This window comes from Excalfactoria chinensis, chromosome 3 (genome assembly GCF_039878825.1).
Source record: "Excalfactoria chinensis isolate bCotChi1 chromosome 3, bCotChi1.hap2, whole genome shotgun sequence".
NCBI lineage: Eukaryota > Metazoa > Chordata > Aves > Galliformes > Phasianidae > Excalfactoria > Excalfactoria chinensis.
The window spans coordinates 75,754,386-75,766,871 of record NC_092827.1 but is presented as its reverse complement, the minus strand read 5'-3'; the positions used below and the strand labels follow the sequence as shown (position 1 = coordinate 75,766,871).

The 12,486-nt window shown below is 39.9% G+C and overlaps 1 protein-coding gene across 9 annotated transcripts in view; it reads right to left on the bottom strand.

Moving 5' to 3' along the window:
- Positions 1 to 301: 301 nt before the first annotated feature.
- LTBP1 (latent transforming growth factor beta binding protein 1) overlaps positions 302 to 12,486 on the bottom strand; it is a 174,039-nt gene continuing 161,854 nt past the window's right edge. For 7 of the 9 annotated variants that reach the window (XM_072331458.1, XM_072331459.1, XM_072331461.1 and 4 more), the window contains 3 exons: positions 4,765 to 4,887; positions 2,588 to 2,737; positions 304 to 1,357 (listed from right to left, as the gene is read on the bottom strand). In XM_072331458.1, coding sequence (XP_072187559.1) covers positions 1,188 to 1,357; positions 2,588 to 2,737; positions 4,765 to 4,887 — 443 coding nt within the window. In that variant the 3' untranslated portion in view covers positions 304 to 1,187. Of the gene's footprint in view, positions 1,358 to 2,587; positions 2,738 to 4,764; positions 4,888 to 12,486 lie in introns of all 9 variants that reach the window. The other 2 variants (XM_072331460.1, XM_072331464.1) reach the window with 1 other exon arrangement.

Below are 12,486 nucleotides of genomic sequence, written 5' to 3'. Positions count from 1 at the left end.
GAGTCGCAGACTTAGAGGGAATTATGCCTAAGCCAGGTAGCAAGAAAAGTTCCACGGAAGACAACTTCCAAGTCAAACAATTTCTGTAGGTCTGGGTTTGAAATCCTCATCCTGGAAGTCTTCAGGCATCAGCTAACTCGGTTTCTGGTCTTATTAAAGCAACATGAGAAGAGAAAAACCAGCCAGGCACCTCCCTCTCACTGTTACAATGTAAGTTAATTCTAGTACTGTAAATACCCTAGGGTTACATTCATGTAACTTAAATACCAATAAGGGAAATAAAAAAGCCTACAATTAGTAAATAGCTTTTTCTAAAAAAAGGTGATTTTATTGAGTTTTAATATACAGCTTTAATATGTTAGGGTAATCATACAAGATCTCTCGTGTTCAATTTACACATTACAATACAGACGTGAGCTAAAATCTTTTGTTTTAATGTACAAAAGGAATCCAATGTTGTCCACTAGCAGCTTTGAACTTGGCAAGAAAGGTTCTAGAGACTTTAAGTGCAGTAACAACCATACAGAATACAAAATGAATACAAGGACTTTTCGCCAAGGTATATAAACATTTGAAAACAAATGGTGCCTGCTCCACAGGGCAGACAACTGGCAAATTAAAACAAGTCACTGACCAATGTTCCAGAGTAGAAGGAGCATTACCCTGTGTAACAGTTCTTATAAAATATCCTAAGAATATCTGTATCAAATAATTTGTACTGATCAGAAAAAAAGGTCTGAGAAGAAACAGTAGGCAAGGAACTGAACAATCAAAAATGACATAGTAATATAAAATATTTCCATCGCTATTTAAATGCCAAATTAAATCAAGCAATAGTAAAAACAAAACAGAAACAAAAACAACAACAAAGAAACAGAAAACTAAAGCTCTCCTGTTTAAAATAACAGCACTGTTTTTTGCTTATTTTCAAATGATTCTTTTTTCTTATGAACACACTATATATACTTGATTATTTCTTTCATACAGAGTAATGTGTCCATTTGGTTTGGTCTGTCACTTCAGTGAAGCTGACTGGCAGTCAGCCCATCACGTCTCACCTTTGACACACACTTTAATGCTTTTTTCCCCTTACGTTCACTACTCTGGTGCCTCCTCTTCTCAAGTTAAATACTTCTTTTTCTTTATACAGTGCAGAGTATATGGGCTTAGGATATGGAGATTTTCCTCTACTCCAGTTCACTGTCTAGTTCTGAGTTCAGTGGTGTGCAGTAGTTTGGCTTGTCTGAAGGTACGTACCCTGGGAGACACAAACACTTGTACGAACCTTCTGTGTTAATGCATTTGGCGTTCTTGCACAGAGACATCCTGTTGTTCAGCTCATTGCACTCATTCACATCTGCAAAAAGTGGACAGCAAAACACGTGTCACTTCAACACACTGTGTAGGTAAAACACATTATTTATTTCCAGCAATGGCAGGAGTGGAGTATGCTGTAGGAAGACACTGAGAACTGTGTATTCAGTTAAGAGCAGGTGGTATTAGGCTGGCCCAAAAACTGTAACACACAAACATTTGGTTGGGAAGAAGTAGTAGTTACCATAGGAAATCGGAGTATTTGAAAACCTTACATTATTACATTACTACATTACAGAGTCAGCTTAAGCGGTGACACAGAACTTTAATAATCACTTACTTACGGGTTTTTATTTGATTGCATAAAAGTAGCTTTATAAAAAAGGTGTTGCTGGTTCTTAGTATAATATCTGTATTTAAAAAATAAGCAAGTGTTTTAGGCCTCGCTGGTGCTGCCAACTAGACAGTTATGAACAGCAAATTACCTGGAGTTCATAACATGTAGCATTTGGCCTGAAATACCCAGAGCTAGGGAGGCCAGTTAGCTGTAAAGTTCTATAGATTACAAGGCGTGCAGGTAAGCTTAGCACAATACAGTTAGGGGACTGAAGCTGTGAGTTACACAGCACGCTGCTGGGCAGGGTTGGCATGGACACTGTTCCACACCCCCCCGTGATAGGCGCTATGCTGAGAAGTGCCGGTTGTTTTGCTTCATCTCCCTGCTACTTCACCTTTCCCTACTGTATACACAGTCAGTAGATGGCCTGGTTGTCTGTTGTGCAGACTGACTGATTTAAGAGTGACAGGACAGAGTGCTTATTTTCCTGCTGCAGTCAGTGAGAGTTAGTGTACCACATCCTGCCAAACGGATATCTGAATATTTGGGAGATCCAACTTTAAAAACTCACTCCTAAAATGATTCTTCTGCTCTGGATCCAGATCTGTTCTCTCAGTTTGGTTTTGAAAAAGCTCTGCTCGTCGTGTTACAGTGTTGCATTGTTGATACAAGTTTAAACTTCACTGCACAAGGGTGTGTCTCTTCATTTCTAGGCTCTTAACTGAACACAGCTGTCATGAACTGAGAAACACCACCACAGTTACTTCTGTAGCCTTTGCAGTAAATCAAACATAGAGCTGGCACATTTAATAGAAATCAGGCGATCATCAGTAACCTCTTCTTTTTTCCCTTTTTTCTTAGTCTCTGCTTAGGTCAAGTGATTGAATAAAACTGACAGGCTAAGAGAAGAATAAGTAGTAAATATGCTGTGCTCACCGACACAAGTCATCTTGGCCATGTCCAGGTGATAACCATCAAAGCAGTCGCAGGTGTAGCCTTCCTGGACTCTCACACATCGGCCATTCTCACATCCATTCAGAATTCCACATTCCTCTGCTTGTAACTCCTCAAAGCTGTTCAGAAAACCTGAGCGAAGAAAGAATTACAAACAAGTAAGTTACTGTGCTGCTGAATGTATACGTACACACCAACACATAGTGAGACCGAAACTCTCAGAGCTTTACTGGAATGTGAGTTGACTTTGCAGAAAGCAGGTCAGCTTTAGCAGAGCTGCACCATCTGGAGTTGTAAATGCACTAGGAAAGTGCTCTGATGTTTCAAGATGAAAACGGAATGACTTAGAGAATGCCATATTTCAGAACTGTGTTAAAAACCTGAGGGTTGGTTGTTGTATGTTTTGTAAATGAAACTGCGTGCCTTTGGCTATTTTTTTAAGGATAAATCAGTGTTTTCTCAGTTACACATTTTGTTTTAATATTTCAGTATACCGACGTTTGTGTGAACAAAGGGAAGCAGCGGTAGTGCAGTCTGGGACAAAAGTTCTTTACAATGGTGTTCTAGAGAAGTGAGGTGTGCTGATGGGGGAAAATACTTAAAAAACTCAATTGCCTTAAGGAAAGTAAGAAGAAATAGATGCTGCTTTACTGTTGTGGGTTTGGTTAATAACTCTTTGGCTGGTACTTCAGCAATCAGTGCCAGTACAAATACTTGTAATCTACCCATCGTTCCATGTCATAATTCTCAATGGTGAGTAGCCAAAGGCTCCCTGTTTTATTATTTTTTAGGCAGTTATGAATTTATGTATAAAGAGGGATATGTATTTTAAAAATATATTTGATGTTTTTACACATCTAGAGATTTTCTGTAATACTGAATTGCTGCTCTTACTTCTGCATAAGTTTTTCAACCAGCTTTCCATTCACTGAGCTGTTCGTAACAGGACTGCAGATGGCAGCCCATCACATCAAAAGGCCTTCTAAGGAAAAAGGCTGGAGCATGTGAGTCTGTTGGCTTACCAGCATAATGCATGTATAGCACAGAAGTGGAGGTGAAACTGGGGCCGGAATGGAACAGAGTATAATCCATCTCCCCATCTGCCCCATAACATAGGATTAGTGGAGTGAACGCACAAACCATCAGTTTATGTAAAACCTGGTTACCTATTCAATGTTACAACAGTTGTAACTGATTTCAAAGCCACCTTGGAATATAAATTCCTCCCTTTCCCGCTGCTTGTTCTCCTGTCTTTTTCTATATGCTTCTTGGTACCGTCTTGGTTCTTGAGTCTCTCTTGTCTCTACTCCTGCTTTGCTCTTTCTACTCTGCCCTTTCTATACTATCCTCCATTTAACTTCTGTATTGTCATATGTGCTCCCTGCCCCTCTTTGGCTATACATAGCACCGCTTTTCTCTGAATCTGTGATGAACTACGTTGGGCCTACACTGGGTGGATGATTTTGAAGAATATACTGAGGTCTGTATTAAGAATTTATTTCCCTCAGGCCTTAACAGGAAGCTGGGCCAGATCCATCAGCAACCTGGACGTTCCTGAAGGACATCTGAAATGAGGTACACAATCCCTCACACCCTACCTGCAGCCCGTTCCAGCCTGAAGGCTGTATGCATGGATACTCTCTGATCATCCTTTGTTCTGTAGTTTCACTGCAGAGCGAGTACATGCACACTCTCCATTTCTTCCATATGAATTGTGCTGGAAAATCACGATATACTGGCACGGAGGTATTTCTTTTCTTTTTTCCTTTTGTGTGTGTCTGTGTGTGTCTTTTCAACTAAATGTAATCCAAAGAAATCTGTCCCATGCTCCAGCGGAAAACTAATTTGTGAGAAAGAAAACTGGCCCTCCTCTCTACCTTTAGCTGTAAATCTGTTGGTAAATATAAATTCAGTACATTTGGCACAGAATGCTCTACTGTCTTAAAAATTAAAATTGTACTCTGAGCCCAACTGGACTCTTCACAACACTGGCTCTTGAACCAGAACACCTGACTGAAAGCTAATGTCACAGGAATAACTAAAAAATAAATAGGACACATTACTCAGAAGCAAAGAGAAGAATAAAGCCAGCTACAGGGAAATAATCCAAGTAACAACCCTCATTTCGAGCATTTTACATAACAGAGAAACTTGCTTACGGTCTTCGACAAAGTATGGATTCGTTTCTGGAGTGTAATGCTCCTCAAAGTCAACCAAAGCATCTTGTCCATATGGCCGTCGAGATCCTGGAACAGGAATGTTGCACAGCTGGGCATAATCCTCTGAGGGGAGAAAGAAAAGAGGATATAAAACTAATCACACTTGTAACACAGGCTGCGTTGCATTAGTCGCAGTGCATTGTGGCTCATATTAGCTGAAAATGAACTTATCTTCCTAGAAACACCATAAATCTTCGATTCCCACAAATCATTGTCTCTTCAAGAAGAATGTCATTTAGATGTAATGAGCCAAATACAGACTATTAAGTCATAATATGGATAACACCAGGGATAGATTTCAGTCAGTGACTGTACCAAAAGTTATGGGTCATGTTCTTCTGGTCTGCTATTGCCTTGAGGGGAGGGATGCTGTGCATCCCACCGCCAGTGCACCCGTGACCAGAACTGGCTGTCCTTATGCTCTTCGCTGGTTTAATGAAGGCTCTCCCAGCCCTTTTCTCTACTAGCAGAAGACATCCGAAAGGAAGCAAAAGAAGCTGCATTTCTGGCAGTGCCAGCCAACCTGCAGAAATCACAGAGTAAAAGACCCTTCCAAAATAGCATGTGCTCCTTTGCAAACCATTCTTCAAACCACAGGCTTAATTGTTAGTGCTGTTCAAGGTCTGCTTGGCTGCAAACCTGACAGGGCCAGGGGAAATGTATGGGAGAAAATTCTGCCTCTTGAGTGAAAACATACCAAAGCAGCTCAGTATTTTAGGTGTCAGAGTCCATGCCTGAAATGCTGATGTACAGAGTTAGATTTTTTTCTTTCAATTTGATTTATTGTGTTCCCTCAGTTTGTCTCCTGTATTTTTAGTCAATGCTAATTTATTTGAGACTGGAAACTGTTAAAATCCAGTAATCCAGGTGCTTCTTTACGCTTGCTACAGACTATTTAGCATCTGTTTCTGTGAAGATTGCCTGGTGTTCTGAGAATCAGGCAGAGTAAGGACGGGAATGAAAACCACCAAAAAGAGAGAGAGGAAAAAAAGCCCTAAGTAGATACAAAATCCAAGAATTGCAGATGGTTACGGAGCCAGAAACCTCATGCTGTGTTGAACTGTCCCAGACAGCAAATAGTCGGATATATCCAGACTGCCTCCAGACAGCCTAGAGGACTGCCCCTTCTGCTGCTCAGCACTGTCTTTTGGTTTTCCTAGGTACTATCATCAGCTCCTTCACATGGGAACGTTTCATGTTATCCAAAAAGAATAAGGTGCTCAAAAGTCTGCTTGAATTCTGTGGCCAGCAACTCAGCTCTTGTGAACGTGGAACACTATATGGAGTGCAGAGCTTGTCAGTGCGTTTTGCAAAACTGTCACTGGGTTCCCAGCTCAAGTCTGCAGAATGCAACTTACTTAGAAATCCTTCTAAACCTCCCCACCTTCTGCTCCAAGTGCAAGGTGATTACATCTGTTTTGCTACTTTATATTATATTTAGACACAGTAATCTGTATATCTGAACAATCCTCATCCAAGTAAAAAAGGACACTGCCCAAGAGAGATATCCCATGGCATTCAAACAAAACAAAGCCAGCATCAAAAAAGCCTCAGTATATAATGTTACCTACATCCATTAATGCACAGCTTCCCACTGAGTTACTATGATAACAAACAATTCTAACAGTTGTTACCAGAAACACCTTATTTTTTCCTTCCACCTCATTTTACTTCAAAGAACAGAAACAGCCGGGTTGTCATCTCAGACTGACTCTGCCATTGTTTTGTGCTGAACTACTTATTAATGCCCATGAGTTTTGTTAGATAAACAGATAAAAACGGTGCAGGTGTATAGTAGTGCAACTTGAAGTTGGCTTTCACAATACCCTTCACTTGTTTTGTTCTTAGTTGTTTCAGCAGTAGAAACAATGGTTTTCTTCAGAGGGAAGCAGTCAGAACATCTGAAAATCTAGTGCTGGAGATCTCATGGACATGAGATAACTTCAAGATTGCACAAGTTTATCTTGTCTTGCATATTTGTCCATGGAATTATTATTTATTATCTAAATAAGAATAAAGAAATGTTGACAAGAGAAGCTTGTTTCCTGCCATACTGATCCTTTGCTGGTCACAATGTGAAATGTCTGCATTTTTAGGTCTCATAACTAAATTAATGGCTAAAAAAAATGATGAAGAGCTGTTTTAGAGCTTACTGTAAGATTTGCCTTTTTACGATGAGTTTTAACTATGTCGATGTCTTCTACAAGGCTATACCTTCCACTGTAATACTCGGAGTCCATCACTCTTAATTAACCATTTGTTAATGCAGTCTGATCCTTAGTAGTTCATACACTACCTGTATATATAGCTCTAGTACAAAAGCTTGCAAAGCACTTAAATAGTCTTAAATTTACAGTGTATATGTCTATAGTACCAAAATAGAACATACATGCTTGTTTTGGTACATACTGTGATGACTTTGGAATTACCTATAATATCCGTTGTATACTGTATGCTGTCTTTAATTGTCCAAGTAATGTGTTAATTCACCTACTAGATAAATCCAAGGAGAGCAACAACAAGCCACCTATGAAATCTTAAGTAGAAATTCGGGACCAGTAACCAAATGCGCCACGTAGTTGTCCTTGCTTTTCTCCCTGGGGAAGGAAAGGGTGGGCAGAGAGCAGAGTACAACAGTTGGAAGGCACTAGGAGGGACACGCTATGGAAAATCCTGAGAACTGGAGTTTCGAATCAAGGTCAGTAAGAGACTTGGATGCCTTTAGATTCCCTCTCTGGATGATAGAACAAATCATTGCGAGACAGATGTGTATATATAATTGTTGTTTTAAACTTTTCCCCTTGCTATGCTATGTTCCTACAGTTCCAATTAAAAATATATTTTGGGCCACCGCATTGTGCTGGTCACAATTTCCCGGGAAAGCAAATGAAAACAAAGTGCTGTAAGATACGTTGGTAAAGACATACGAGTAGTGCACAGAAAGCTGCAGCAAGTGTACAGATGAGTGAACAGAACGATGCTTCCCCAGGGAGATGGCTGGAGGAGAATGACATCACGAAGGCAGGAGGGAGGCAGAGAACAAGGGGGAATCTGAAACAACCTCTGACTTACAAAAACATTTTAGCCGTCACAGAAATTAATGCTCGCTTTCAAAATAGTCTTTCATATAAAATGATGAAAGAAGTGTTTTTTTCTGTAATCAGTCAGTGGTAGAACTTTTTTCACATGGATTCATTTTCTCTGCTAGCTCATCTCCTGGCTGTGATAAGCAGTAATAATATAACTGCAGTTACAGCAAAAAAGGACAGTATTTTTAATAGGAGTTAGTCTGCGTTGCCCTATATCTTTCTGTGTTTTTCTCAACATTCAGATGAAACATCAAGACTTAACTTAGGAGAGCCATTATTAAAGGAAGCTTCCAAATATGCTTCCAAAATAATAAAGGACATATTCTAAGGCAGATGCATGCAAACAAAACAAATATATTATGGGATTACAGCTAGATGCTCATGCATACTGGCACAGATGTTAGCCATAATTGGTGGTGAAAGCTAGGCTGACAAGGTGACAAAACATAAGTGGGATGGATTGACCGCTTTGAGATTCTTGTTAGCACAAGTGCAGCTGTGCATCTAATTTGCATAAAGTTGTAACTGCACAAGCCTGTGCAGGCCTTACTTGCACCTGGAGTCATAGAAATACTAAGCTCTCTGGTCAGAAAAGGCATTCCCTATTTCATGCATCTAAGACAAAATACTGTATTAAAAAAGCATTGCTTGACATAACCATGATTGAACTTCAGCCAATCCTCCCTCCTGCCTATAAAGCAAGCTTTATTTCTCTTCCAGCTTCTTAGAACTGTCATCATCGCACAAACTAAAAAGCAGCCAAGGCTATCAACACCATGGCAATCCCTTCATGTTATTTGAAAATGCAACAGATTGACTATGGAAGACATTGCTGGAGGGAAGGACAAAGCCAAGAAAACACGTATTACATGTAACGAACGTACCTTCCCAATCAGAGCTTCTGGACATCAGTCTAAATAGGCTGAGTTTCTGCTGCCACAGGAGATTGCATCACTTGTGAACTAAAGCTGAAAATATTTCTGCAATACCTTTAGACTGTGCTGTTTGACAGTTTAGATAATTTGATCAACATCTTTCTTAAACAGATGCTGAGGTTTGTGGTAGACTGCATTCAGATATATGCTACAACTCTTGGTACTCAAGAAAACATGAAGAGTACCAGGACTTTTCATGACATAACATGTCTTTGCATGAAGAAACTCTAAATGAAATTGCTGAGGAAAACTCACAGTGGATATAAAGCTCTGGTTAAAACTGAAGGAAGTACCAACCTCTTGATATTAAAATCTTCCTTATGTTCCTCATCCGAGGCTGCTCATATTTCCTAAAACAAGCTTTTCTCCTATTGCTTGTGGTAGATTGTTAAAAGTCAGACCGTTTCTGCCACAGCTTTGCAAATGGCCTTCTGACTCCTTGCTGACTTACACATATGCTTGGAATATGAGGTTCCATGAGCAAAACCCTTCCCAAGTTATTCTGCTAGACATCAGAAAAAAACATTGAAAATCATTGACAGAAATGAAAGCAGCCAAAAAATCTGCACAGCTGAGCGTAAGACTTTAAATATTCAAGACCCAATCACCGCTACTTTCTGTGCCCCAAAGGTAATACATTTGTCCAGGATCCTTACCAGAAAGGAAGCAGGCACAATGCCATCCTAAATGGAAAGATGAACAGTGATCTCCAGAAATCAGTCCTGTGCCTCCCTGCTGATCTTTACCATCTTGAAAGAGTACAGATGGAAACTCATCATTTATACACATTGGTTTCCCTTGTACTTCAAGATCTTCATGAGCGACACTAGCCAGAACTCAGAGGGAACAGCATGTTCCCATAATATGGAACCACAGCCCAGAACTAACTCAGAATGTTTACAAAGGATACACAAAGTTCCTTGCCACAAAAATGCAATCCAAATAATCTGTTCTGCCAGAAGCCATGAAGTTCAACTACCACGCGTAGGCATCTCCATGGTCTGCACCTGAGTTAGTCATCCAGTGCTCCTTCTTAGTCCACTGAAAGACGTAATTACTTTTAGGATGCATCTCATCCTGAAGTAGATGTCTAGAACAGGTCAGGCAGATCTGACCCTCAGGGTGCTTAGTTCTTTTTCCTGGTGGAATGGGAAGCTGGTAGGGCCGAAACATATGCAGGTTTTCTGTATAAAAAGCATGAAATTGGCCAAGAGGAATCCTACATTATGTAATACTCCAGATCTGGATGACTGACATTAGCTACTGCCCTCAGTAGTTCTCTCCGTACTCTGGGCTTTGCCTATACTGCAGTGGAGATAAAGAGAAACTAACTGCAGTGTGAGTCTTCAGCAGTTCATGATAACACAAAACTCAGAATCAGAGAACTGTAGGATGGTTTGAGTTGGAAGGGACCTTAAAGCCATCTATTTCCAGCCTCCCTGCCATGGACATAGGCACTTTCTATTACAAAAGTGTAAAATCCTGTAACATCTACTGACTGGAGTTTCCATTTCTATTTCTGTGGATTTTCTAAACCTAAAATGGTTCCAATTATAATGCATACCCACAATCAGAGTAAACCACTGAAAAAGCATGTGTCTGTTTAAACAGGTAAGCAGGCTGAAAAACAGAATAGTAGCAGTCTCTATATTTGCAGGAATGTCCTAATGACATTATCTTAGTAGTCAGATCACCAAGTTATACATGCTAAGTATTTTACTACAGATGCAACAATATACCCTCGTCCTCATTAAATAGTTATTAAAACGTCAGTCAGAAATGCAGAGCCCCAGTCCTACCACCTTTTTCCATATCAGAACTTCTCTTGGCAGCTACCTACATAGAGGAAGAGAAGGCATCTCCCTTAGCAGGCTGGTGTATCTTTAGTTCAGGGGCACTAACTCCACCTTCCTAGCATCCTAAGCTGCCTACTGAAGCAAAGGGGTACTGCACTGCAAAAAACAAAGTCCCAGGCAAGTTTCTGAAAAACATTTTACAACTATAAAAACAGACAGTCTCTAAACTAAACACTGACCCTGATACACTTCCTTACTCAACATATTCTGACCCTTTTACTCCTATCCCGTCCCTTCAAACCTACTGTACCGTGAAACAACACACCTTGCCCAACATCCATTTCCATCCCATAAGAGTGTCACAGGAGCTTCTGAAAACTCAGCAGATTTTTAATGCAGGTGTTACATGTTCAGGTTAGTATGAGATGTCTATGGCCTAATTCCGGAATCCAGATTTTTTTCAGTCTTGGCCTGTTTCTCTGTTTTCTGGCATGGATGCTTTGACCCAGCTGTTAAACCCATTGGAGTCTGTCCTGATGCCAATTACTAGAGCATGCACTCCATATGGAAACTGCTGGGTCTTCACAACACCAACAGTAAATTGAGTGAAGAAGCAGAATATCTGAAGTCAGGTTGGCTGCCAGGTTTTTTGAGGAAAGGATGCTTCACTTTTGTTATCTAAAACAAAAATACCCACTTTTGCAAACTTCATCAATCTGTCAATTATTAGAGATTGCAAATGATACCTAAAACTTCAGTTGGGTTTTTAAGCAACTCAGAGGTTTCTTGAAGATAATAACTGAAAGTTCTTTGGACAAGTACAGCTTAAGATTGCAGGAATTCCAGGAAAAGAACCCAAACTTTGACATTTTCAAAACTTTTCAGCTTTGGTATTGGATGCTATCAGTGAAAATCTTTTCCTGTATTATAATGATATCATAAGATTGTAATGTTAGAAGCAACGTAATTGAAATCAGTCTGTCCTTGCTTCCTACATTTAATGCTAAGAAAACCTACCTTGCAAAATTGTTAAAGTAAGACGTATTCAATCACATCACTATATGTGATGTTTGCACTATTTTTATCAGGATTTTGAATTAGTATTTTGAGTTTGTTCCTTGGTGGTGTCATCAAAATGTTGTGTTCAGGTGCAGTACTTAAACTGGCACTAGTTCTTTTTGTCTCAGTCTCCGAATACGTAGCATCATTTTCAGGGGTATTTGTTTGATCAAGCACCAGAAGGCAGGAGAATCCCCTATGGTAGTTTTCAAGAACATGAACAACTACACAAACTCCATTTTCATGCTGACGAACAGATGGATTACTTTTTCATTTATGTGGATCAACTCTTTATTTCCCCACTGTTTTTATGCTGGATCTTATTCAAACAGGACATTTAAATCTTGTAATGAAAAATTGAAGTGCTTTCAGAAAAGGCTGGGACATAATATGCATTTGTTTTAGAAGGTGCTTATTGTTTTACCGCTCATAGCTGTAGCCCTGTATGTCCTTCTAACTGTAAATCTTAAATACCTTATACAGGCAGAGTATAGATAACGTAAGAAGAAACCACAGATATCTGCTGATCTAGTTATCTAATCCATTTCACGGTGAAAGTCTTTCTGTGGTAATGCATCCCCAGGTCTTTTACATGTGTCACAAATCTTAAGAACGCCCCTAACCTGGAAAATAAGCAAACACCTTCAGTAGTAAATTTGGCCAGCACAGTACACAGCTATTTGAAAATGGAGAAATTCCAGGTTCCCCAGCCAGGACTTGAACCTGTGACCTCCTGGCCCAGAGGTGTGAAAGCACTCTCTTGAGCCAATGATATCACTTTAA